Source organism: Bicyclus anynana, chromosome 20, assembly GCF_947172395.1.
Source record: "Bicyclus anynana chromosome 20, ilBicAnyn1.1, whole genome shotgun sequence".
NCBI classification, from domain to species: domain Eukaryota; kingdom Metazoa; phylum Arthropoda; class Insecta; order Lepidoptera; family Nymphalidae; genus Bicyclus; species Bicyclus anynana.
The window spans coordinates 7,030,313-7,057,789 of record NC_069102.1 but is presented as its reverse complement, the minus strand read 5'-3'; the positions used below and the strand labels follow the sequence as shown (position 1 = coordinate 7,057,789).

The window sequence follows — 27,477 nt, the reverse complement described above, 5'->3', positions numbered from 1 at the left end:
ATAATATAATTATACACGAATGCTAAATATTTTTTTATGTATAACACTGATGATGGCGAATTTAAAATTCTAAATTCTTAGTCATGAATAAACAAACATTTGACACTTCTTTAAATTATTAAAAGTTTTATTATTTTTGCAGATACAACCACTACTCGTTCTGAGTTTACTGGACAACCTGTTGAGAGACCAAAAGCAGTTCGACGGAATACGTGGACAAAAATAGAAGGCGATATGACTACGGAAACTACATCAATGTCAGAATTTGTAGACTATACTGACACTATGGAAAGAACAAAATTGATTACAAGAAAAACTGATAACTTAATACGTGAAGGTGAAATAGATTTCGTGACATCTAATCAAAAAGATTTTACTGAAAAATCAACAGTAGTAGAACGCCCTCAAAGGCGTCGAACTTGGACAAAAGAAGACTTTGAAAAATTCTACTCTACGGAAGACGTCGAGACTATAACAACTACCCAAGAAGAATATCAGACTTATGAAGAAAGAAGACCGAAACGTCCAGAGATAAGAAAACCAAAAGATAATCTTAAACCCGAAGGTGACTTTGAAGCTCCAAAGCTAGAGGAATGGCGCCCAGCGGAACGTCCAAAACAAAAAAAACCGGAAGACAATCTTAAGCCAGAAGGTGAATTTGAGACTCCCGAAAAAGAAAGATGGCGGCCTGCAGAGCGGCCGAAAGCGAAAAAACCGGAAGATAACTTGCGACCAGAAGGAGATTTTGAACAACGACAACCTGATGAGTGGCAACCGGCAGAACGTCCCAAACAAAAGAAACCGGAGGATAATCTTAAGCCCGAAGGCGAATTCGAAACCCCTAAAAAGGAAAAGTGGCAACCGGCAGAACGACCAAAACAGAAGAAACCTGAAGACAATTTAAAGCCTGAAGGAGAATTCGAAACACCAGAAAAAGAAAGATGGCGACCTGCGGAGCGACCTAAAGCAAAAAAACCGGAAGACAATTTACACCCAGAAGGTGACTTTGAACAACGTCAGCCCGATGAGTGGCAACCAGCAGAACGACCTAAGCAAAAGAAACCCCAAGACAATCTTAAGCCAGAAGGTGATTTTGAAACTCCTGAAAAAGAAAGATGGAGACCTGCTGAACGCCCTAAACAAAAGAAACCCGAAGATAACTTGCGACCTGAAGGTGACTTTGAACAACGACAACCCGATGAGTGGCAACCTGCAGAACGTCCCAAGCAGAAGAAACCACGGGATAATCTAAAGCCAGAAGGTGAATTTGAGACCCCTGAAAAAGAAAAGTGGCGACCTGCTGAGCGCCCGAAACAAAAGAAACCTGAAGACAATCTTAAACCAGAAGGTGAATTTGAGACTCCAGAAAAAGAAAGATGGCGGCCTGCAGAGCGCCCAAAAGCAAAGAAACCTGAAGACAACTTGCGACCAGAAGGTGATTTTGAACAAAGACAACCTAATGAGTGGCAACCAGCAGAACGTCCTAAACAAAAGAAACCAGAGGATAATTTGAAGCCCGAAGGCGAATTTGAAACCCCTGAAAAAGAAAGATGGCGCCCTGCAGAGCGACCAAAACAGAAAAAACCTGAAGACAATTTAAAGCCTGAAGGTGAATTCGAAACACCAGAAAAAGAACGATGGCGGCCTGCAGAGAGACCTAAAGCAAAAAAACCGGAAGACAATTTACATCCCGAGGGTGACTTTGAACAACGTCAACCAGATGAGTGGCAACCAGCAGAACGACCCAAGCAAAAGAAACCGCAAGATAATCTTAAGCCAGAAGGTGATTTTGAAACTCCAGAAAAAGAAAGATGGCGGCCCGCAGAGAGGCCAAAAGCGAAGAAACCAGAGGATAATTTGCGACCTGAAGGTGACTTTGAACAACGTCAACCCGATGAGTGGCAACCAGCAGAACGACCAAAGCAAAAGAAACCACAAGACAATCTTAAGCCAGAAGGAGATTTTGAAACTCCTGAAAAAGAAAGATGGAGGCCCGCTGAGCGCCCTAAACAAAAGAAACCCGAAGATAACTTGCGACCTGAAGGTGACTTTGAACAACGACAACCCGATGAGTGGCAACCTGCAGAACGTCCCAAGCAGAAGAAACCACGGGATAATCTAAAGCCAGAAGGTGAATTTGAGACTCCTGAAAAAGAACAGTGGCGACCTGCTGAACGCCCGACACAAAAGAAACCCGAAGACAATCTTAAACCAGAAGGTGAATTTGAGACCCCAGAAAAAGAAAGATGGCGACCAGCAGAGCGGCCAAAAGCGAAAAAACCCGAAGATAACTTGCGACCAGAAGGTGACTTTGAACAAAGACAGCCTGATGATTGGCAACCAGCAGAACGTCCGAAGCAAAAGAAACCGCAAGACAACCTTAAGCCGGAAGGTGAATTTGAGACTCCTGAAAAAGAAAGATGGCGACCGGCTGAACGTCCTAAACAAAAGAAGCCTGAAGATAATTTAAAGCCTGAAGGTGAATTTGAAACCCCAGAAAAAGAAAGATGGCGGCCTGCGGAAAGGCCTAAAGCAAAAAAACCTGAAGACAATTTGCATCCAGAAGGTGACTTTGAACAACGTCAACCTGATGAATGGCAACCAGCAGAGCGTCCCAAGCAAAAGAAACCCCAAGACAATCTCAAGCCAGAAGGTGATTTTGAAACACCAGAAAAAGAAAGATGGAGGCCTGCAGAGCGACCAAAAGCGAAAAAACCCGAAGACAACTTGCGACCAGAAGGTGACTTTGAACAAAGACAACCTGATGAGTGGCAACCAGCCGAACGTCCTAAACAAAAGAAACCGGAAGATAACCTTAAGCCAGAAGGTGAATTTGAGACACCTGAAAAACAAAGGTGGCGCCCAGCAGAGCGACCAAAACAAAAGAAACCGGAAGACAATCTTAAACCTGAAGGCGAATTTGAAACTCCTGAAAAGGATAGATGGCGGCCTGCGGAGCGACCTAAAGCGAAAAAACCTGAAGACAACTTACGTCCTGAAGGAGACTTTGAACAACGACAACCGGATGACTGGCAACCAGCAGAACGTCCGAAGCAAAAGAAACCGCAAGACAACCTTAAGCCGGAAGGTGAATTTGAGACTCCTGAAAAAGAAAGATGGCGACCGGCTGAACGTCCTAAACAAAAGAAACCTGTAGACAATCTTAAACCAGAAGGTGAGTTTGAGACACCTGACAAAGAAAGATGGCGACCTGCTGAGCGACCTAAAGCGAAAAAACCGGAAGATAATCTGCACCCAGAAGGTGACTTTGAGCAACGTAAGCCAGATGAATGGCAACCAGCAGAACGTCCTAAACAAAAGAAACCTGTAGACAATCTTAAACCAGAAGGTGAGTTTGAGACACCTGACAAAGAAAGATGGCGACCTGCTGAGCGACCTAAAGCGAAAAAACCGGAAGATAATCTGCATCCAGAAGGTGACTTTGAGCAACGTAAGCCAGATGAATGGCAACCAGCAGAACGTCCTAAACAGAAAAAACCAGAAGATAATCTTAAGCCAGAAGGTGAGTTTGAGACACCTGAAAAACAAAGGTGGCGCCCAGCAGAGCGACCAAAACAAAAGAAACCTGTAGACAATCTTAAGCCAGAAGGTGATTTTGAAACTCCCGAAAAAGAGAGATGGCGTCCTGCTGAACGGCCTAAACAAAAGAAACCTGAAGATAATCTGAAGCCAGAAGGTGACTTTGAAAGTCCTGAAAAAGAAAAATGGCGACCTGCAGAAAGACCAGAGCAAAAGAAACCAAGGGATAATTTGAAGCCCGAAGGTGAATTTGAAACACCCGAAAAAGAGAGATGGCGACCTGCTGAACGGCCTAAACAAAAGAAACCTGAAGATAATCTCAAACCAGAAGGTGATTTTGAGAGTCCTGAAAAGGAAAGATGGCGACCTGCAGAACGACCAGAGCAAAAGAAACCAAAGGATAATTTGAAGCCCGAAGGTGAATTCACAACACCCGAAAAGGACAAATGGCGGCCTGCTGAACGACCAGAGCAAAAGAAACCTAAAGACAATCTGAAACCTGAAGGAGAATTTGAAACTCCTGACAAAGAAAGATGGCGACCTGCAGAGCGACCTATACAAAAGAAACCGCATGATAACTTGCGACCTGAAGGTGATTTTGAGCAACGAAAACCTGATGAATGGCAACCTGCCGAACGCCCAGTACAGCGTAAACCAATAGATAACCTTAAACCAGAAGGTCAATTTGAAAAACCTGAGAAAGAACGATGGCGGCCAGCTGATAAACCAGAAATAAAGAAACCAAAGGATAATCTAAAGCCAGAAGGAAAATTCGAGAAACCTAAACAAGATGAATGGAAGCCAGCAGAAAGGCAGACACCAAAAAAACCGCAAGACAATTTGAAGCCAGAGGGTGACATTGATACGCCAAAACGTGACGATTGGCGTCCAGCGGAAAAGGTTGAAGTTAAGAAACCAAAAGATAATCTTAAGCCTGAAGGTGAGTTTGTTCGTCCTGAAAAGCCAAAATCTTCTCCTTCCGGTGAGAGACCTGTACAGAGAATACCACAAGACAATCTGAAACCCGAAGGTGATATGAATGTTGTTCGTCGTACTGATTATACAGCGACTCGCGGTGATCGTGCTGAAGTTGTTAAACATGAAGATCACCTAAAAATGGAAGGCGTTATTGACATTCAACGCTCTAGGGATGATTATAAACGAATAGAAAAAACCGAGAGAATAGTAATACAAAAACATGAAGATAATTTAAGGACTGAGGGTGAATTTATTGATTTAAGAACTCGCAATGACTATAGTGCTACTAAAGGTGAGAGGGCACCAGTTGTCAAACCACAAGATACCCTTAAACCAGATGGTAAATTCTATAAACCTGAAGTTGTTCCATCTCAACCAGCAGAAAAAAGAAAGCCTTTTAAACATGTTGATAATATTACGATCGACCGGGATGTCGACTTGCGCCAAAGACAAAAGATAGAACGAGTTGATATTATCCGAAGAGAAGATAACCTGAAGATAGAAGGTGAATTTATAGATATGAAACAGAGAAATGATTATAAAGTTGTAACTGGTGACAGAATGGCTATAGTCAAACATGAGGACAATCTTAAAATGGAAGGTAAAATGGATACTACTCGAACTTCCGATACTTACCGATTAGTGAAAGGGCAGAGAGTAAAACTAACCAGGAGAGAAGATAATCTTAAGATTGAAGGTGTGTTTGAAGATCATAAACGTAGAGATGACTACAAACAAATTAAAGATGTGAAATCTGCGATCACTTACTATCCTAACAATAAACAACCAAAAGAACCACAAGATCAATTGCCGGAAGAGCTAAACGGCGAAACTCCTGTGGGTGATCATAGTAAACATCCAAAGGATAAATCACCGGTTTCGAAGCAAACGACGTACGTAATAAAAGAGGTTATAGATAAAGATGATACAGTTAAAAGTACACAAGACGATACTACGCGATACGTAATTCATCGCACCACCAAAACTGATAAATCATTCGTAGGTCCTGATACCCATCGCGATTATCTTCCTGAAGAGCAACAGTCACCTTATTCTAGTAAACCACACAGAAGTTCTACCGATGAAGTCGATAAAACTGGCAGACCAAAATGGGCAAAAGAAATGCCAAGTCAAACAAAACCTCAATGGCAACCAGGAGATACACCAGAGCAAATTCGTCCTAAAGACAATTTGAGGCCGGAAGGAGAATTTGATCGGCCGAAGCGACCACAATGGCAACCAGGCGAAACACCAGAGCAAATTCGGCCTAAAGATAATCTTAGACCGGAAGGTGATTTTGATCATTCTAAACGACCCCAGTGGCAGCCCGGCGATACCCCAGAACAAATTCGACCAAAAGATAACCTGAAACCAGAAGGTAGCTTCGATCGCCCTAAGCGGCCACAATGGCAACCAGGGGATACGCCAGAACAAATTCGGCCTAAAGATAATTTAAGACCTGAAGGTGAATTTGATCGTCCGAAGCGACCAGAATGGCAACCAGGAGATACGCCACAGCAAATTCGATTCAAAGATAATCTAAGGCCAGAAGGTGATTTTGATCGTCCAAAGAAACAACATTGGCAACCAGGGGAGACACCGGAGCAAATTCGCCCGAAAGACAATCTTAGACCGGAAGGTGATTTTGATCAACCTAAACGTCAACAATGGCAGCCGGGCTATACGCCAGAGCAAATCCGACCGAAAGATAACCTTAAACCGGAAGGTACCTTCGATCGTCCTAAGCGTCCGCAATGGCAACAAGGAGATACAGAGCAAACCCGGCCAAAAGATAATCTTAGACCGGAGGGTGACTTCGATCACCCCAAGCGGCCACAATGGCAATCAAGTGAGCGACCAAGCCCTATAAGACCTAAAGACAACCTACATCCTAAAGGTGATATGAAAGAGCACCCAGGACCTCTCACTAAACCCGGTGATTATCACACAAAAGATGGTTCTAGACCTGATTCTAAATGCGACCGTGATGTTCCTCGTCATGCTGACGATAAAAGGGGACCTCATGAACATGTCGACAGTATTACGCATGTATCTGATTCACGATATGGTACAAAGGTTACTTCTACAGATAAACGCACGGATATAACAAAAACTCAATCAGATCGTGATATTAAATCGTACATTACAAAATCTACTTCTGACGTCCATCACGAAAGCAATTTGCAAAAGTCTCATGTACACACGACTAAACATATTGGTGTACATAGTGCTACAATTGCGGATTCTAAGCATATTCAATCTGGAACCTATATCCAACAGTCTACATCTAACGGTCGTAGTGAATTTCAGAGTGATAATAATACCACATCAAAGAAAACGATTGACCGCTCTATTCAAGATACAACAGATCGCGCTGTAACAGATCGTTCAACGTCAAGACATTCTATGGAGAAAAATGCTGTGAATAAAATTATTGACTCTAAAAATGTGAGAACAGCTTCAACCTCTACACATAAAACAGTGAAACAAATAACTGAAAAGAAATTAATCGCAGGAAAATGGGTAAACGTGACAAGGAATGTTGAAGTGACTACAATTGGTGATAGCGATTCAAGAAGTCCTTCTGGTAAATTTTCTGAAGATCGTAATGGAGTGCGTTATAAGCAAATTGGAAGTACAACTGAAAATATCGTTTCAGATCATGGTACTAGCAATAACATCACAAACAAGCGCCATTCTACAGACAGTAATTATGACCGAAGCTCTAGTAATACTACTTTTATAGTGAAGGAGAGAGGCGATGCCAATAACAGAGAACGGTTAACTCAACAGACCATTAGTAGAAGAGAAGCGTCTCACAGTAATGTGGATGGGCCCGATCATCATTTATCTTTTTCAGACAATCAATCTCATACCCAACGACATAGCCATACATCATCAGATCATCGTTCTCAAGAAAACGTGCATAGTACAACCCAAACGAGTCGTAGCGAACAAACTACATCTTCAAAGCAACAAATTATAAACGATAGACAGACGCACAAACATATAAGTGGTGAGCATGTTAAAAACAAGCAAGTGCTGGATATGTCACCTGGGCATCATGTTGTTCATGATCAAAACTTAAGTTCTCAGCAACGCCACACTGCCCTATCATCCGATCACCACGTTCAACGTACTACGGGGTCATCATCTAATATATCGTCATCGAGCCATGTGGAACAAAACATATCAAGAACATCATCGGTAAATCAATCGCACACTGTAAATAGAAATCAATTAAGTGACAGTGTTACAAAAACAAGCATCGAATTTCAGAGGGCCATGCATGGTGGCGGCGATATTCCAATCGCATCGAGCACACCGCGCACTGGCCAGGGCCACCACAAACGAGCTTCAGATTTAGTCTCCGACTCATCGAGCACTAACGCTGTTCTTCATCGCAAAGGCGTTACGTCGACAACCGAGGCTCATCATTCAACAAGTTCCACTGCTGCTGCGCAAAGAAAAGCCATTACCAATCTAAACGAACGTGGTGAATACATAAGCAACTCAACACACAGTGCAGATAGAAAAAGCATAAGCTCTATGCATCGTTCTACTCGCGATAACGTGGCTGTGATATCGCAACACACCGAAAGTACTGACACACGACGACAAGAAAAAAGAGATGGTCAATCTACAATGACCGTAGAACGCCAACCACGTGTGGTTGTTCGAGATAATCTTCGAGTTGGTGGCGAGTTTTACGGTCACTCCGAAGCTCGTTCTTACGGTAGCTTTTCTAAGAGCAACCAAGTGGACCGAACTGAACGTAATGAACGTGTAGAAAGAGTTGAAAGACACGTTCGTCATGGTAACACGTCACACTTTAGCTTAGGAGATGGTGGAACAAGTTACAAGCGTGAATTTACATCTCACGTTCATGGAAAATGTCCAGCTACTCTGATCGAATCTCCTCGAACACCATTCAAACATACTCGCGATTCTCGTGAGCACCAATTCTACACATCGAAAGTGACTCAACAAAAGTCTCAATAAAATTAAATATGTACTCGTAAACTAACATTAAACAATATCATTCCCTATTTACTGGCGCTTTGATTAATTTGTATGTCTTATTTAACAATTTTATTTTATAAGAAATATTTTTACAGATACATTCTTGCTAACATTGCTAGTCTTACGATATGCAATATTGTAATGTGCCTTTTATTTTTAAACGTCCTTTTAATAATTAAAATTATGAACGCATAATAATTTTATTTTAGATTTTAACAATGACAATTAAATTGTATTTTTAGTTCGTCAAACATTGCCATGTAATAAATTTTTATAAAAAATATGGATGTTTCATTTCTCTGATATTATTAATCTGAGTATAATAAGAGTGAGCCCAATATGAGTTGTCATATTGCACTATCATATAACAGTCTGTATGTTTGTATTTACGTATGTTCCTCCGTAGGATCAATACTTACTACCTAAACCTATACATAATAATTCTGATTATGACAAATAAGCTTTTAGCCAATCTAAACTAATATTATAAAGCTGAAGAGTTTGTTTGTTTGTTTGTTTGATTGAACGCGCTAATCTCAGGAACTACTGGTCCGATTTGAAAAATTCTTTCAGTGTTAGATAGTCCATTTATCGAGGAAGGCTATAGGCTATATATTACCCCTATATTCCTACGGGAACGGGAACCACGGGAGGAAACCGCGCAATGTCAGGTAGTCGTTGATATGGGTCGGGTAACATACCTACTTCGATCGTCTTCAACACATTTGCATTAGCTAATTAGGTATCAAGGGACAACATGATGTTAACAAATAAAATGATGACAAATAAAATGAACACGAGATGAGCTTAAATTGAATAAAATAATAAATTCTATGGTGCAATAATATGTATATTTAATAATAAAATCTAGTTAAATCTATGAATTATCTCAAACAGTCTTAAAATGCTTATATAAACAATCATATATTTAAACTTTTATTAATGAAAATAATAACATTACAATATTATCAAGAATTATTTTTGGGAATCCTGTTCAACTTGTCTTACTCTTTTATACCTACTCAGGTCTCCTTCGGAATTCAATGCAACTGGTCCGAAAGCTTCGTCGTTTTGATATTGACATACATTTATGGAGTTATCAGACACATCGTCGACGTTTATTGGACCTGCTGTACGACCACTTCGATTGATGTTTGTTTTATCCGATTTGATATCAGAGCTTTCAAGACTCCGTTTTCCAAGTAACCCACTACTGTACATTAGGTTTTCATCAACTCCCTCTATACCTGAAAGTACAGTATCAGTATCTGAACCAAGACTAGTTTTATCTTTTTCCTGTGTTTCCGATACAACTGGTGGGTGTAATTGTAAATTCCTCTTACTAAACTGTGATAAATGGCAGGCTATGTCACTGCTACCTAAAAGAGAGTCCGTATTTGATTTACCCCCTTGATATTTTCTTACAGAATTGGATGCACGATTGAACACTCCATAATCATGTAGTTCGCTTTTCTCTTCACTTTCACAATCTTCACCCTCAACTCCAGGAGAAAAGTGTGCATTATCATTAGATGTGGGCAATGAATCATGTTTACTTTTCTGATGTTCTTTTTCGGTTCTCTTTACTCTAATTAAGGGTGCCATTTCGGATTCTAAAATATTATCTTCATAAGAGTTGGCAGCTGGAAATGATTCTCCTAATGATTTTACACACTCCTGCAAAACCAATGGGTCGTTTTGAGAAATTTCTCTTTTCTTCGCTCTTTCGTTGCTTTCTTGAGGCTCATTAGCCCAATTTTCGTTCTCAGAAAATATTCTCGAATCCTCTATTAAATCATCTTGATTTCCTAAATAATCATTAGAATCTTTTGCCTCTAATTGATATTCTTGAATTTTTGAATCTTCCAAGCTTATTTTTTCATTGGTTAATTCTTTGTTATTAGTTTCCCGTTTGTTTTCTGTTTTACAAAATTCTTCGGAACTTGAATTGATGTTAACATCATTTTTTGAACCCGTTTCTGTTATCTCGCTTTCTTTTTCAATGGCTGGTTCGTCGTTTTTAATTTCAGTGTTAGTTATGATTTCAGATTTGCTCCCCGATTCTTTTGAACCACTTTCACTATCAGGAATTTTAGAGCTTATGCTATCGCTACTTTCAGGTTGCTTACTGGTTTCAGAGGTATCAGACGTCATAGAAGATTCCGTGAAATAAACGGAATATCCGCCTTCTAGTTTACTTGTATCAGCTTGTCCTCCTTCCAAATAACTATTTTCATCAATAGCGCCTGCTTTTTTAGTAATTTCTCTTTTATCCATTATTTTTTTCAAGAGTGCCTTTTTGTCTTCAGGAAGGGAATTCAATAATTCTTCTAAGTCTTGTTCCGATATTTTTTTAATATTTCTCAGGATAGCATTTTCGCTGTTCTCATTTGTTAAATTCGTTTCTTCTTTGTCATTAGGTGACCGCGTAGAATCAGTATCTTTTATATTAGGAGCATGACGCCGGTCTCTTTCATAATTAAACGTATTTTCATTTTCTTGCTCACTATTTTTTGAATGCATCAAGTTATACTGTTTTATCAACCTAGACGGTATGCCAGCTTCATCGACTAAATTATTTTGTTGTCTGCTCGCCTGAGCGGTTTTCATTTTAAATAACAATTCACCGTATTGGATATCAGGATTGGTGTTTACGGATCTTTCGCTTAAGGATAAATCACTTTGCGGTAACTTCTTTTGATTAACATTTGAATGAGAATATAATTCGTTCAGGTGAATATTATTTGCATCTATATGCTGTGGATTTCGGATTAGTTGTTGTTTTTCCGCAGGATAGTCTTTTTCATTTTCAGCATTTAAATCAGTTTGTTCAGGACGTGATCTTTCTACACTTTCTGCGTGAGATCCCAAATTGTCTTCTGAAAACTATAAAAAAAAGCCACTTAATTTTGTGTATTGTTATATAATTTGTCTTAAATTGTAGAGGTATTCAGCTCTCTGTGCTTACAGAGAGCTGAATACTAATTCGTGTTAAATATACAGGCACTCGACATTTACAAGGTGCTCGGGAGTATTTCCCATAAATCTAGGATTATATTTTGTAAAGATACTCCGCACTATAGGTATTAAGTTTGTTTGTTTGAAATTAATTCTTGGACTTTAAAGTTGGCCCCTATTTCAAATTCTATGACCTGTATCTAACAGATCATTAAGGTCACTTGAATATTATTCCATCATCATCATTCCATATTCAATAGCCCACTACATGGCCTGGCCTTTCGCCTTATAAGTTATAGAAGATAGATTTGGATCTTAGACTTACTTATGCGGTTTGGTGGGCTTAGGGCATTACTAATTATGTTTGTATCTGTAACGGACTACTCCAAGGGATTTGGTTGTTATACCAGCAACTCCGGGTTGCTACTAAAAATGTCATTATGTCAAAGACTGATAAGCTCTAACGACAACGAGAAATAGGTATTCAGTTATTTAAATGTTAAAAATATAATAACCTGCGGACTTGGTGGCTAACTATAAGCCTCATAAGAAAGCGGGCTGGAATAGTATAGAAACATAGTTCGCTCAATTCAGCGGGCAATTGAGCAAACTATGTTTCTATACTACTCGAGTTTTTCGAATCAGAAACGAGTAGATCCGCAGAACCAAAGACACTGACACAAAATCATAAAAATCGGTCCAGTTGTTTCGAAGGCCGTTGCGTTTGGTAACAAACAATGCGACACGAGAATTTTATATATTAGAAGAAGATACTAACTGTTTTATATCTATATTTATCTTGGCTAGAATGTTGATCTGACGAGCCTCCAAAATAACCCGAGTCGCCTTGTTCACGGGATTCCCGCACCATCTCTTCTTGTCTCCCACTTTTTTCTTGAGCCTAAATAGTGCAAACGTAATTAATTTAAAAATTAGGATTTTGGATAGATTTAGATAATATATATATTTAGATTTAGATAGATTTGTGTGTGCGGGCTAATCTCTGGAACATCCAAGCAGTATTTATTTGATACTTTCAATCGAAAACCCAAAGTCACTGATATAGGTAGGTCAGAAAGAAAGAAAAATATTTTTTCATTCGGTCAGTAAAGCTTAAAAATAAGCTCAGCGAGTCGCGAAGCTGCAGTAGCAATAGGCAGGGCACAGTTTTAAAGCGTTGACGTTGAGATCTCAAAGTGCTGGTTTGGCTACCGGAAACCTCGTGTTGGTCGATGCCCCCCCTCTGTGGACAGGCGATATCAACTGGGTTACAGGGAGCTGGATGTCTATGTCCAATAGTGGACGTCGAGGACGATTAAGTATAGTTTCTTATAAATACTAGCTGATCCGGTAAACGTTTTTTTTTGCCTTGAACATATTTGTGGGTGGGTCACGCTTATCATGTAGGGGTATGAAAAATAAATATTGACCGCATCTCAAACCTACTCGATGCACACAATCATAAAAATCGGTCCAGCTTTTTCAGAGTGGTTTAGTTTGCAACCATGAGTTTTATATAATTAGAAGAAGATACTAACTGTTTTATATCTATATTTATTTTGGAAAGACTGTTGATCAGAGGCTCCTTCAAAATCACGCGAGTCACCTTGTTCACGGGATTCCCTCACAATCTCTTCGTGTCTCCCACTTTTTTGTTGAGCCTGAGTGGAGCAAACGCAATTAATTTATTATTTAGGATTTCGGATATAAGTAGAGTGAATTTTGATATAGCTTTCAGAAGGAGATCGAATGGAGAACACAGTTGGGGTGGACAGCATTTTGTTAACTTCACCGTGTCTTCTCGTCGCCATGTTTAGAGACGAAAGTCTTTGACCAGTGAGTCTACTTGTAATGACTTACCGTGCCGAAACGTGGACACTGACAGCACGGACAGTCCACAAGTGCTATGAAGAGATCAATGCTTGCAATCTCTTCGAGGGATAAAATCAGGAACAAAGTGATTTGCCAAAGATGGAAAGTAACTGACATAGCTCTCAGGGCTAGTACATTGAAGTGGCAGTGTGCTGGTCATGTCTGTCGGACGATCGATGGTCCTTAAAGAGAATTCTCGGTAAGCGGAATTTGGGGCGCCCTTCTCCACTAGGTGGAGCGACCACCTCCGGAAGGTGGCTGGCATCGATTGTATGCACAAAATTAAAAAATGGAACTGGCGCTTCATAAAAGAGGCATATGTCCAGCAGTGGATACATAACGGTTGATGATGATGATGATGATGAGTGTGTCCGGGCTAATCTCTGGAACAGCATAACAGATTTTAATGATACTGATATTGAATAGGCTCTATAACTATTGGACCGATTGGGATTTTAATTTTTTTTTTAAAAGTGAAGGTAGTAAAGTAAAGAATACTTCGTCTGCAGTAGATTCTTGGTCCTCGCGAATGTAATCATCGGCGGTGGCGTCATCGGCGTCGTTGCCCTCGTAGTCGTCCGCTGATTCGCTTTAACATAAACTTATTTTTAAGAATAAACGCTATACTATTTAGGTACTGTGGCGTGCACAAGGATTTTAAGATTTTTAACCAAGGTATGGTACCTACACGTACAAATAGTATTCAATGGAATCCTCCGATACAGCCCCCCTAGCCAAGTGGCACGTCGATTCTTTTTCTACGATCGCTAACACTTCGAAAACTAGAAAGATGTATGGGAATGACATTGGCTATCGACAGGTCACGTGATCAAGATCTGTCATTCCCATACATTTTTCATCGACGTGCCACTTGGCTAAAGGCTGTACCTTTGCGGCCTCAGGGTAAGCAATGCGGTTTGGCATCTATGAAATGTACGCAACAGCATTCTGTGTAGACTTTTTCACACATGAACCTACGTAGGTAGGTACCCATTTTTTGTTTAATATAGATAGATATTTTGGGAACAGCACGCCTGCAATTACCTATACCTGATGTAAAGGTAAGATATTTTTTTTAATAATATTTAAATATGGATATTCCCATTACCCAACTAGTCGGGAAAGACTATTAGGAGTGGGTACGATAATAGTCCATGGGGCGGGATCAAACCACCACCCCTCGTTGATGAGACCGACCGCTTTACCGCTAAGCTATTGAGGGTTTTACTCGTAGCAGGATACAACCTGGACGACGCTTGCCTATAATTGTCTATTCACTCGTGACTTAAGATACTAAAGTAGGGAAAACGGAAGCTGGAAGGGCTTTTCATTATCTACTTCGTTGTGCTTATCAAGAACGAAGCGTTAAACCCGTCGTACAAGTTCAAGATACCTGGTGGGAGGCTTCGGCCGTGGCTAGTTACCACCCTACCGGCAAGAGGTACCGAAAGGGGTATGGATTTTCATCCTCCTACTAACAAGTTAGCTCGTTTCCATCTAAGACTGGATCATCACTTACCAGGAAAAACAAGGATGCAGATTACAAATGCCTGGCTGTTGGCAAACTATAGTAAAAGTAAAAGGGTGAAGAGGAACTAGGAAAAGATCTTTGGCGCATTTTCCGAAATAAATATACTAAACGGGTGAGTAGGAACTAGGAAAAGATCTTTGGCGCATTTTCCAAAATAAATCTTGCGGAAAAGTTTCAGATGGACGAATTAAACCATTTCTAGATATTCTACGCTATACACAATTACCTGTCGTTTCCTTCCACCATGCTCAGGGATCGGCAGTTAATCAGCAACGCCTGGGATTCCAGTAACAGTAAGATTACGATAAATTGCATCTTTAGCTGTTTCTGTACTTGACAATAAAATTACCAATTAACAAAATGTCACATATTATATGACACTTCATGTTTGTTTTTCTTTAATATTAAAAGAGGTTTTTAGTGGCATGTTCTTTTTCTGTAATTTGTTTAATGAGCCTTTTTCCTCTTAAAAAATCCGCTAGGGACGGCACCAGGGGGTATAAATGACCGCCAAATTATAGTAAGCGACACATTTATCGTGTTATAGGCTATATTTTATCCCCGTATTCCTACTGGAGCGGTATATTCTAATTTCTAAAAAAAAGAATTAGCGAAATCGGTTCAGCCGTTCTTGAGAACCGAGTCGATTTTGCTAATTCTTTTTTTATGCAAGATTCAAGATTCATTTTTATATTAGGTATAGATATTATGTCGCTGCCCTATGAAGATTAAGATATTTGCTACAATATTGGACAGAAGCAGGCGTTACTTTACGGAAGATCATCATGATTATATAACGATTTATTAATTTTGCTATCATCCGCGAAAAGCCGACGAACCCATGCGACAACGTCACCCAGGTCCGACAAAATACTCTCTACGTATCCATTTGGTCTATAAAAGACGAAACAAAGGTCGAAAACGACACTTTGCAATTGTACGTTGTAGAGTCAACATCTCCTGAGGATGCTTCGGATTCGGGGTGAAATTCGTACGTAGAGTATTTTGTCGGATCTGGGCGACTTTGTCGCATGGGTTCGTCAACTTTTCGCGGATGATAGCAAAATAAATAAATCATTATATAATATTTGCTACAACTTACACGAATAATGAAAAAAAAACCATGAAATGCTTACGACAATTTTTATTTTAATGAGACCGTTGCATCTCTATCACACTTATTATGTACATTTATTTGGTTTAAATAAAACAAACCACAGAAACATCAACTGCAAATTCATTAAGTTTGTGCATATTTGAGGAGAAACATTCATGTCTTACATTTAAATGTCATAAAAATAGATCGTACGGTACGATAGATAAAAGATTTTATATATAGAAATACAAATCACATAGATAAATGTCTCGTTGATTTTTTGATTTATAACCAGACAGACACTAACGTTCGCTAATACGAAACATACTTGGTAAAAGCTTCGCACAAAGTTATAGAAACTTAGAACAGACGCTAGTAAAATCCGGTAATGCCTTTAAATTAAACCAATAAATAAATTTATGGGTATCATAAACAAATCTGTTATATAAACCTGATTAGTGTAACAGTTCACAATGTTACTCTTGAAAATGGATAACGCTTACAGATCTGTGGATAGTTTCAAGTTGTATATATCGGGTACAACATATGCATTATTTTTACCAAACAGTTAGCATCAAAATTACATTTATGTTTCACATGCGTTTAAATAGGCGTAACCAGGGATTGGTACAGTATGGGAGGGAGTTTAAGAAAATAAAATAAAAGGAATGTACTTATAGCTTGGCAAATTCGTTCGTAACACTCCCGATGGTCCGCGTGGGCCGGGAGGGTAGCGATGCCCCGCGCGCTCCACTTCACACCCGCGCAGTCCTTTCCCCCCGTCGCCCGCATATCATGGGAGTGTCATCAACGAACTTGCCAAACTATAGATAATAATACATGCAGTACTATACATGTAAATCTTTTCTCTTCTCTGCGAATCTTAATTGATTTTTTTAACGCAATTAATCCCCCTCGCCCCTGCTACGTCTGTTTCTGTGTACGTTTAAACGTAAATAATATATTGAAAACACTTAGTCATTCTGTTCGTATCCATATCCGGAAATAAGCAGGATGATACATCAACATTTTAATTCATTAATGTTTTGTCATAAATTGGTATATTTTTAGTTAATGTTGACAATAAACTTAATAAATATCTTAAAGAAAAATCAACTCATCAGTTTTGAACAGTTATACGAGTAACAACTGCTGAATAAAATAATTTATTAATTAATTAATTGCTCCAGTTAAAACTCAAAGTTCATACTTGTAGAAATATGAACAGATACGGGTAGCACCGCGTTCGGAATTACAAATATAGGTAATAATTAGTAATATTAAATCAGAAAATAGATACATAAAATAAAATAATACATATATAAAATAAAATATAAGTACAAATATAACAGTAATATTAAATCAGAAAATATATATGTTGAGTTATTTTGTAATTCTGATACTGACCTGCGGTAAATTAGATACATTTTACTTTAAAACATTTATTCTTGAACACATCATTGTACCATTTTCGACCAAACTATACCACTAGATTTCTTTATTTATATATACCGGAACTAATTTTGATAATTAAATTGGCTTCTATTTAATTTTTAATCGTTTTAAATCAATCGATTGCAAATTTACGACTCAAAATTTGGACTACACAACACACTTAAGGAAAATGTCTTCGGATTGTTATTTATAAAGTAAAGAAATAAAAACTTACACATCATTAGGCTTCACTATGATTTATCTTGTGCTTATCTCCTTTATCACATAATATAGTACAATTATACATTCTACATCTGTCATACAGTACACTCTAGAGGTGGAATATAAAATAATATTCAAAATATACCAACATTGTAGGCAATATTGTAACAAATATACACTTAACAAGTAAATCATGTCCAGAAGAATAAAATTTCGTCCTAACACAATAATAATATATAGATAATATACGCTTTTCCGTCTGTTTTGGTATTTTTTGTGTGCGCAATATATATATATATATATATATATATATATATATATAATCGCTAATAACACAACACAATTGTAACAATTTAATATTATATATCGGTCATAGAAACATTTACAAAAATAATAGTGATATATTTTTATATTTTCTTAGTTCACGTACAAAATAAGGAACCAATAATTAATTTGCTGAGCAAAATTAACATTAATTTAAAGTAACGTTATGCCATTTAACATATATTGCTACGATTTAAATTATGTATTCGACAATCCAAGTTTTTGTTTTGATATCCAAACTGCTGTTCCTTATACCATTTTTATATGGGGTCCGACAAATTTGTCAATATCTTCCATTCACTTCTATAATTCGTCAACCATCATATCATCTACTTTACTAGGTGCGTAGCTACCGCAGTGTCAACCGTATCAATGAATCTGAACTACAGGGGTCCTTTACGCTGTGAAACCAAAAAATAGTAAAATATATTCAACAATTTCACTTAATCTGTTGCTTTCCGAAAAAAAAACACTTATACAAGTGCCTAAAAAGTTTCCCTTCAGTAATTACTAAAATCATTAAAGCAATATTTTTTCCAGGTTAAACATTTCATTTAATACGAAAAATAAAAATGTAGGCATTTTCTTTGTTTACTTTAATGTTTCATCACTCGAACAAAAAAGAAATCTAATACATTTTGCAACGTATGTTACAACAAACATTTTGGTACTAATTTCACTGTGTTCCACCACAAAATGAAATTGGACCCAAAATGTTTTAGGGTAAATCGAAAATCTAAAGAGAATTTTCGGGATTTGCCGTTCATATATTGGGCCCCCCAACTATTTTTGAAATAGGGCCCCTCCAAAGCACGCTACGCCACTGCTCTTTACACACATATCCTCTTCGCATATTCCAATTACTTTTTCTTTGGCCTTCCTTCTCCTCGTGTGTCCGTTCCACTTGCGATTTCAACATCTTTCTGGTAATATGACTTTCATACCTCTGCATCGCATGCCCATACCAAGCTAACCTTTTATTCCTCAACTTTATTGCCATTCTATACCTACTTATAATAAATCTGTAGAGAGGTCAATTCTGTACATGTTCCAAAATAACTATCAGGGGGCGATTAGTGATCGATACTGATGCCAAAAATGCAATCAGTAAAATTTTCGTCTTGTCTGTCTGTTTCTATGTTCGTTATAGAAACAAAAACTATTAGACGGATTTTAACGAAACTTGGTACAATTATTCTTCATACTCCGGGGCAGGTTATAGTATACTTTTAACCACGCTACGATCAATAGGAGCAGAGCAGTGAAGGGAAATGTTGAGAAAACGGGAGAAGTTACTCCATTTTAACAGCGATACTCCTGTAAGGGCTGGATAAAAGAGGTTTAATGGCGGACGGTTAAAAAAAAAATATTGTATACTAGATACAATAATTTCTTATTTTTAACCGACTTAAAAAAGGAGGTCTCAAGTTGATGAGTATGTTTTTTTATGTATGTTCACACCACACATTCATCTGAATCTACGCATTTTCTTACGGGAAATTTAAATATTAGTTTTATGAATAAATAGCATCTAATATAAACTTGCCGAAGTACATAATTTAAATCGTAATACTTATTTATTGTTTTTTTACTGTTACATTGCAATAACGTTTATTAAAACTTCATAGAGAATTCTGTATTAACTGAAATAATATGTTTGCGTTATAACAGATATACTCTTTTAGTTTATAAAATCTTCAATAATTGAACAAAATTCTTGAACGATAAAATATTTCAACGATTTGGCTTTTTTTTTTGAAAATGTGGCTGTTTGTTCACTCATAAATGCTTGGGTTTTGATTGTTTAAAAAAATCCATTATATTTATTTGAATTTTACTCTTCTTTATATCTATATTTTCGATTGTTCATCAATTGGGATTTTCAGATGGTTCTCTTTTTCCTTTTCTTTCTTTTCTTTTTCTTTGGTGGATACTCGACGACTGTACTAAGTATCATCAATAAGATATTTCTTAGATGTCAACTCATTAGATTAATTGAACTGAACTGGTGGATTACCATCTAACCATACAAAATTACCATTTGTTTTATTGATAACATAAAGTTTTTTTCCAGAATTTTTAATATAAGTTTTTAAAGATACAGTATTTCAATATTTCACAGAAAAACGAAATCCTGTAAACATAATCAAACCCAAACATTTACAACGCAAACATCTCAGATATTTAAACCACTGTCCAGAGACAAATAAAATCTGCATATAACTGAACATTTTCGATCCCAACAGAGGCGCTAAACAGGTTCTATTTCCTTTGAAACTCATATAACTTGATGACTAGACTCTTAAAACATAATAAAATGAGCATTAACAAAAGAAAGAAAACACGTAACTATACCATCAAAGTACTCGCAATATTTCACAATATTAATATATAATTTATACAAATGTTTTAAGAAAAACTCCGTCCCAGCTAGTATAAGATTCGAATTAGAAACGACCTTCACCCATCTGTTTAATAGATGAAAAGTGTTTTATATCAAAATTAGGATGTTAAATAATATGTTGTGAGTAGGTTGCTTCAAAAACTCCTGGCCAAACTATCACTACTGGCCAGTTGCCATGTTACTAGGTAGGCGAGTAGTAAATCGCTTTGTTTTTCTTTTAGTTTTATAGTTATTTTGTACAATTGAAATTGAATTGTGTACGCCTAGTATAAAGTATGGCAATAAAGTTTTTTATTATTATTAATAATAATGGCCAGGAAATTTTAGGCAACCTACGCGCAAAATATTTTTTGACGTACTAAATATAAATTTTTTGGTCGATGGGTGAAGGTCGTTTCTAATACGGATCTTAGACAAAGCGACACGAATGGACATTGCGAGAACATTGATTACTTACAACTAAATATTTCGAAACTTAATAACTATAAATTTTCAACATCAGATGTAGTTCTACTACTGTGAAAATGCAAATATTCGTCAACATCCTATAAACAATTACAGACAAAGAGCCTGCCAGACATATCTCATTGTAGGAAGGCTTTTCAAACTACCCTCCTACCATAAGTAATAACTCTATACCAAAAATTTTCTTAGAAGTCCTATCACCAAAACAAACCCGTCTTGTCACTAAAATCACATATTTCACTTACGTTATACGTAATTTCTAAAGAACAAAGTGTCTAAATCCTTTATTATACGCATACAGTACGAATTACACCAAAAACTACACCGAATTTACGATTTATTCACATTTATTTTCTGAAAAACAAAATCACAACAAGATTAATTTGCACAGCTTAACTACGATTACGGCAATTTGACATTTCGTAACGCTAGATTGTCTATGAAAAGCAAGGATGGGTAAATAACATCGAGCGTTAACTTATCGATAAATGATAATGAATGATTCTTTAATAATTGATATGTTGTTAGTTTAAAGATGGGAAAATGAAATATTTTATAATCATTTTATTTTAAAAAATAGTTTTTTAATAAAAATGTTATACAATACATATGCTCACGTTATTCTATAGCGTAAAAGATATCTTACGAATAGTAGCATTATTCAAACACTGGTATGGATAACATTATCTCAATACGATTTTTAATAAAAATCGTCAAATCAAAATTTTAACAAAAACTAGCAATGTAAATTTAATTTGCAAAATGCGCGCGATCAGCTGTTTTCCAAGAGGTCAAATAGGCAGGTCACGACTAATAGGTATCTATCTATACAAAGTCACAAACAAACTGCGCGACGTTGTATTGCCGACCGCCGCCGGTGCCGAGGAAAATAATTGCTATCTCTCTCTAACCTAAGCCGCGCGGCGTGGTTAATAGGTATTTTCAAAATATTGAAACTTTAGGTCCTTTCGCTAGACGCTACGCTATTTTTTCTTTAGTTCGTGTTCGGCGGTCTGTTGACAAACAAACCAAAATTCAAAAACCTTTGTGTATGTTCTATGTTATGTTAGTAGTGATTTTCTGTAACGAATACTCATACAATTGTGTCGTTTGTATTGTGTGTGTTTGTGTGTGTTGACTGAGAAGTCTTGAAATGCTTAGATCAAATCAATTCAGTACTCATGAATATTGTACCTACTATGACGACAGAACGTCTCGTAAACGAGAAACAACCTGAAGTAAGTTAATTACCTGTACCTAGTTAAAAACTTGTAAAGTATAAAAAATAGGTATTAGATAGGTAAGTGTAGCCAGCCGATTTGCTGTCGATGCGTACGTACCTACTCGTACGTACACAGTAGATTGCGGAGCGTTGTTATCGCATTGTTAGCTGTACATTGCGTGCTCAAAATTTTCAAAATCTGAATTTTCTCATTTCCCACGTAATTGTTATTTAAAATATCGTTGTGGAAACTAAATTTAACCTCTTCACGCAGTTTTCGGTATCATGTCCCTTACACCCAGTATGTACGTGGGTACGTGCACACTTTTTTGAAGTATAAGCAAATCTTGGACGTTAGTACGTCCCCAAAAGATTAAAGAAAGAGACGGCCGCGTGGCGCAGTGGGTAGTGACCCTGCTTTTTGCATCCACGGCTGTGGGTTCGATTCCCACAACTGGAAAATATTTGTGTGATGAGCATGAGTGTATATAAGTATTTATATGTAGTATATAATTGTATATTAATACTATAATATCAACTATCTTAGCACCCATAACACAAGCTACTCTGTATGCTTACTTTGGGGCTAGATAGTGATGTGTATTGTTTAAGTATATTTATAATAATAATAAAAAAAGATTACCCCATTTCTTAACCACGCGTACCCATAGGCATAAACCGTGCACCGTTCACCGTTTGTGACACGTGATATTTAATTTCTTAAAATGCACACAACCGACAAACGTTACTATACGTTCCCTTTTAAGATAACGTAGTATAGTAACGGATGTTTTAGTTTAGGTATTTCAGTTATAACGATACCTACTTGATATCGTTCCGATGCCCGCCGTTAACTTCTCAACCCTACTGATTGTCTTTGATTCATAGTCGGCCATTATTGTTGTGTAAAAAAGTCATCTAAGTAAATTTCGAGTATATAATTGGCTACCATACGTAGCCAATTATAGAGTTTGGAATGTGCTGGCTTTGGAAGATAGCAGGTCTCAAGGGTCCTCAACCGTCCAAGTTGTAAGCGTATTTTTTTTTTTTATATTTTCCTCAGCATAATATGAAAAATACGTCACCAATCCCTTAGAACCGCAACCCTTCGAAAAGGACCGAATTTTAAGACTTCAGTGGCCACGACGCTAATGATCTGGCGACCATAGAATTGATTTGTCATGATATTCTGTAGAAAAAAGCAAAATTTCGTTTTATACTTGGATAATTGAAGAGCTGGAGGCTTAAAACCTTCCAAAGCCACCACAGTTCAAACTACATAATTGGATACTGTAAGAAGCAATCTTTATGACGTTTTAGAACATCGTGCGTAAAATACAAGATTTTAGGCGAGCAATACAAGATTTTAGGTGTCAGCGGCAACGTAGGAGGGCGGCGTCGCCTCACGCGGCATGACGTATGACCTACGCGTAAAGGCCGCAGCTAATTTCGCAGACGTCATAAATATTGCATCCGACTATACTTACCTATAGCAGGAGCATGGGCTGACAAACTTTCTACCTTTATGAAATGAGGTGTGTCTGGCTATGCAAGCTCTTGGTCTTTTATATTATTTAAAACAGAATTTGTATACATTGTCAAAATGTAACCAATTACAGACGCCGAATGTTACGTCATCGATAAAATTGACCAATCCCAGCCTCGCAACCACGCGCACGCATTTACACAGATATGTTTTGCGACAAAAGCGTAGTAAATTTTTCATTAACAGCTCTTTATTTACAAATCTAAAGATGTCTTTCCACGTATACGTTTCTTTCCTTATTTTAATAAGTTTTAATAGTGCCTACACATTGCTCATTCTTGCGTTAGATGAGTTGAATTTATGGAAATTAAATCTTTGGAACCGATCATCGGTGCAGTTAGCAATTTTCAAAAATCTCGTAACTTCAAGAGATTAATTGAGAATACATTAATTTTGGCTTTATTGAATTAATTTATCACAATAATATTAAATATGCGAAAAGCCTTTTTTGATTTATTTTACAAGTTTACAACACCGCTAAATCTCAATAAAACGCAATTTGTATTGCATAGTAAATAAATTAATGAAAAAAGTATAATTTGCTGAGTCCTAAATAAGAGAACTAAATTCATGTATAGATAGCAATGCCACCTATTTATTACTACTTAAGTAATTTAGGTTTTTTTGCGTTTTGCTAGCATGCTGGATGGCAAAGTTCTAAAGTTATATTTCTCCACCTTCGTTCTAGTGGAAAGGCACCTTTACAAAGACATTAAATTGGAATACAATATACAAAACACGGAGCATTCGACATGCCAAGTAAGGTAAGCGTGTGCTGACGAATATTTTATTATTAAAAATTGTGGTAAAACGTGGAACTATCTAGGGGTAAGAATTATTCGGATAAAGTTTCAGTCAACGCTTGAGCAATCGCTGAAAGACGACAGTGAATATAAAAAAGTCGAGAGAGATATTATTATTATTAAAAAACGTTTTTTTTAGAAAAAATCCAATCGCGTCAACGATTGTTTAAACGACACGTTCGCTGTAAACTAGCATGCGACGTGAAGCTAGCCAACCACGGTCCGATACACCATCATGCCTGCAGCGCTGCCGAAATTACGTCCGGTAATAGTCGTGCCGTCATGCATCTCGCGACAAGCATACGATGAGTTTTACCGAATGTCATGCCGGCAGCGCTGCAGGCATGACGGTATGTCGGACCGTGTGTGGCTAGCATTAGCGATATTTAAATGCAACTTTATAAAGTGAACACTTTCGAGTTATATTTACAGGATCGGTAATGCCGGTGCGATCGCCCGCGGAAACTTTCGTATCCAATCCGAAATGAATTCACCGATGATATTCGAGTACATATTCACAAATACTTATTTAAAAAAAAAAATAATTATTATTATAATCTGTACACGAATCGAGTCGACGAGTCGGTCGATCACCATTTAGAAAAATCTAAAAATCTACAACGTACCACTATATCCCGCCGAATTAAAAACACAAGTAAAACATTTAAAACCACAATGAACACTTGCACTCATAATGTTACAGTTCAACATGTTACAATTTAACATGTGACAGTTCAACATGTTACAGTTTAACATGTTACAGTTCAACTCGTAACCGTTCACACAGTGTCCGCGCACGCATACATTGGGAATGTGTGACGATCGCGCCGCCGTCGCTCCCACTTATCTTTGTCTTCGTCTTTTAGGGCCGGCGCATATTTGGCGAGACGCCACGTGATATGTTTCTATCAAACTGTTATTGATATTTTACATTATCAGCCTATTTTAACGGTCTAATACAGGAATCAGCCTCCCTTCTTATAGGAGTGGATATGAAACTTAGAGCCACCCTTCTCCAATGCGGTTGGCGGGCTTGGGATGATACTGTAAATTCATTGACAACTATCAGACGTTAATTAATGAAAATGACCGGGTAGGCTTTACGCACTCACGGAGGTGTATCACCAGTTACATCCCAACTCAGCAGGGTTATTCTGTAACTATGTTTTGTTTAACTCGCTAGTGCGAGTTTCGAATTCACCTCTATCTCTCTCTGTCTAACACGATACTATAGGAAGAGAAAGATAGAGGTGAATTCGAAACTAGCTCTTACGAGTTATACAAAACATCGTTACAGAATAGCTTCCAGGGCAGAGAATTTTAACTGAAATTTTTTTAGAAGGAAAAACTAAATATCGTATGAACTAACCCAGTATTCGATCTCGACGAGAGAGGACGTCGTCCGAAACCACATAGGCTAACCACTGGAGCAACGAAGCAATTATTAACCGAGTTGAAATAATGTCAAAGATTAATTAACACCTACGTGGTATTTTACAAGCAATATAATAATGCCAATAACAGTTTAATAGTATCAAATGTGCCATGCCACGTTTCGCTAGATATGCGCTGGCCTTTACTTCATTTCTCCATTACTATAGATCAGTAGACAGTTTGTAAACTTCTTGTTTGTGGTAGAAACGGAAAAGTCCTCTCGTTGTATTAATCGCAGTCCGCATTTTCTGTAGCCACTATTGGTTTTGCTCTTAACTTCTTTCTCCAATGACTTTCATATTAATTGTTTGCAGCAGGATATATTTATCGTGTGGGGAAATGGTTTATCCAAAGAGCCCGGGCCAACAAATTTACATTTGTATTTGCAAAAGGATATATAAAGTTTTCGTGTTCTGAAAAAGTCAATAATGAAATATGAAACAATATAATGTCAGAGTAAAATTGACCTAATCCACTTTTACACATATATTAACTTCATACGTCACTTAAGGTTTCGTAAATAAAAGTTTAATAAAACAGTAAACAAAGTACAACTTTAACTCGAGGGACATTAGGTTTATTTTACTTTGAAATTATAGTTGTATTATGACAAATTTCATACTATAGTTGTTCTAAACATAGGTAAACATATGGCCCAAGTTTCGAAATGCTCTAAGCTTTATTGGATAAACCCTTAAACTATAGCTTTATTAGCTTCTTCAGACATCAGCATCCTTCTGTTGTTTTTTCGGCTTCTTCAGACGAGACGAGAGTCAGAGAGAGTTTCTCCTGGTAAGTTGAGCTACGTGGCGGAGCTTGATGCCTATCTCCGGTCAACTTACTGCCACCCCCTCTGGATAAACTAAACGAAGCGGCGACGGCTACACCGAGTCCTTTATAACCACTAATTCAGACTTGAAACGATAGAAATTGTCATGAAGTATAGGGAGTCGTCGCGCTCACCTCGGAGCCATTCCAGGCTAAAGTCGGCACGATCACTTCGGTGCCCTACGGCTGAATCACCTAGGAGGCCTAAGTCAAGCTCACTACGATGCTTTGCGTTAGGTGCACGTCAGGATCGCCTGTGTCCAGCGTCAGGCTTACCTCGACGCCTCGTGCCCTACGTCAGGCTCGTTGTCCCGGGGTCCGAGGGCTCGCGGCGGGGCCGAGGGGGGTCGCGACGGGGGGCACGCACTACTACAAGTGGTCGAGCCGATCGAGTCGGAACTCGTGTTCGACCGACGAGTCGGGCAGCAGCGCGCTAGGCTCTTCTAGAAGCGTCAGATCGTCGAGGTCGAGGCCCGCGCGCAGTTGCGCCTCCTCGCCACCGAATATACCCGGGTCGAGTTCACCCGAATAATCTGTAAAAGAAGACGATGATATAAAACGATAATTTTATTATATGATGATTTGAAAAAAATATTAATTCTTCTCAGTACTTAATTCCCAGTTCAAAATCTATGCATGAATGCAAATAATGTGTTTTGAACGCTAAGATAAGAGGTTAACTAGATTTATAGTCTCAATTCTTTGTATAGAAACCAGCGTATCCAGGGGCGTGGCCTAAATGGCTGTTTAATATTTAGTGAAAAATGAAATTTGTCGCCCTTACTTTAGAGTTGAAT

The 27,477-nt window shown here is 37.8% G+C and overlaps 3 protein-coding genes across 3 annotated transcripts in view; 1 reads left to right on the top strand and 2 right to left on the bottom strand.

Moving 5' to 3' along the window:
* LOC112045155 (titin) overlaps nt 1-8,683 on the top strand; it is a 45,474-nt gene extending 36,791 nt beyond the window's left edge. The window contains exon 4 of the mRNA XM_024081243.2: nt 143-8,683. Coding sequence (XP_023937011.1) covers nt 143-8,520 — 8,378 coding nt within the window. The 3' untranslated portion in view covers nt 8,521-8,683. The remainder of the gene's footprint in view (nt 1-142) is intronic.
* A 699-nt stretch (nt 8,684-9,382) lies between these two features.
* LOC112045190 (uncharacterized) lies at nt 9,383-15,148 on the bottom strand. Its single transcript, XM_052887944.1, has 5 exons — nt 15,129-15,148; nt 13,813-13,960; nt 13,038-13,181; nt 12,278-12,400; nt 9,383-11,427 (listed from the first exon to the last, which is right to left on the bottom strand). Exons 1-5 carry the CDS (start codon nt 15,146-15,148, stop codon nt 9,517-9,519), a joined length of 2,346 nt encoding a protein of 781 aa, XP_052743904.1. The 3' UTR covers nt 9,383-9,516.
* An 883-nt stretch (nt 15,149-16,031) lies between these two features.
* Nucleotides 16,032-27,477, bottom strand: part of LOC112045156 (CREB-regulated transcription coactivator 1) — a 44,481-nt gene continuing 33,035 nt past the window's right edge. Inside the window, exon 13 of the mRNA XM_024081245.2 lies at nt 16,032-27,213. Within this exon, the coding sequence (XP_023937013.2) occupies nt 27,050-27,213 (164 nt within the window). The 3' untranslated portion in view covers nt 16,032-27,049. The remainder of the gene's footprint in view (nt 27,214-27,477) is intronic.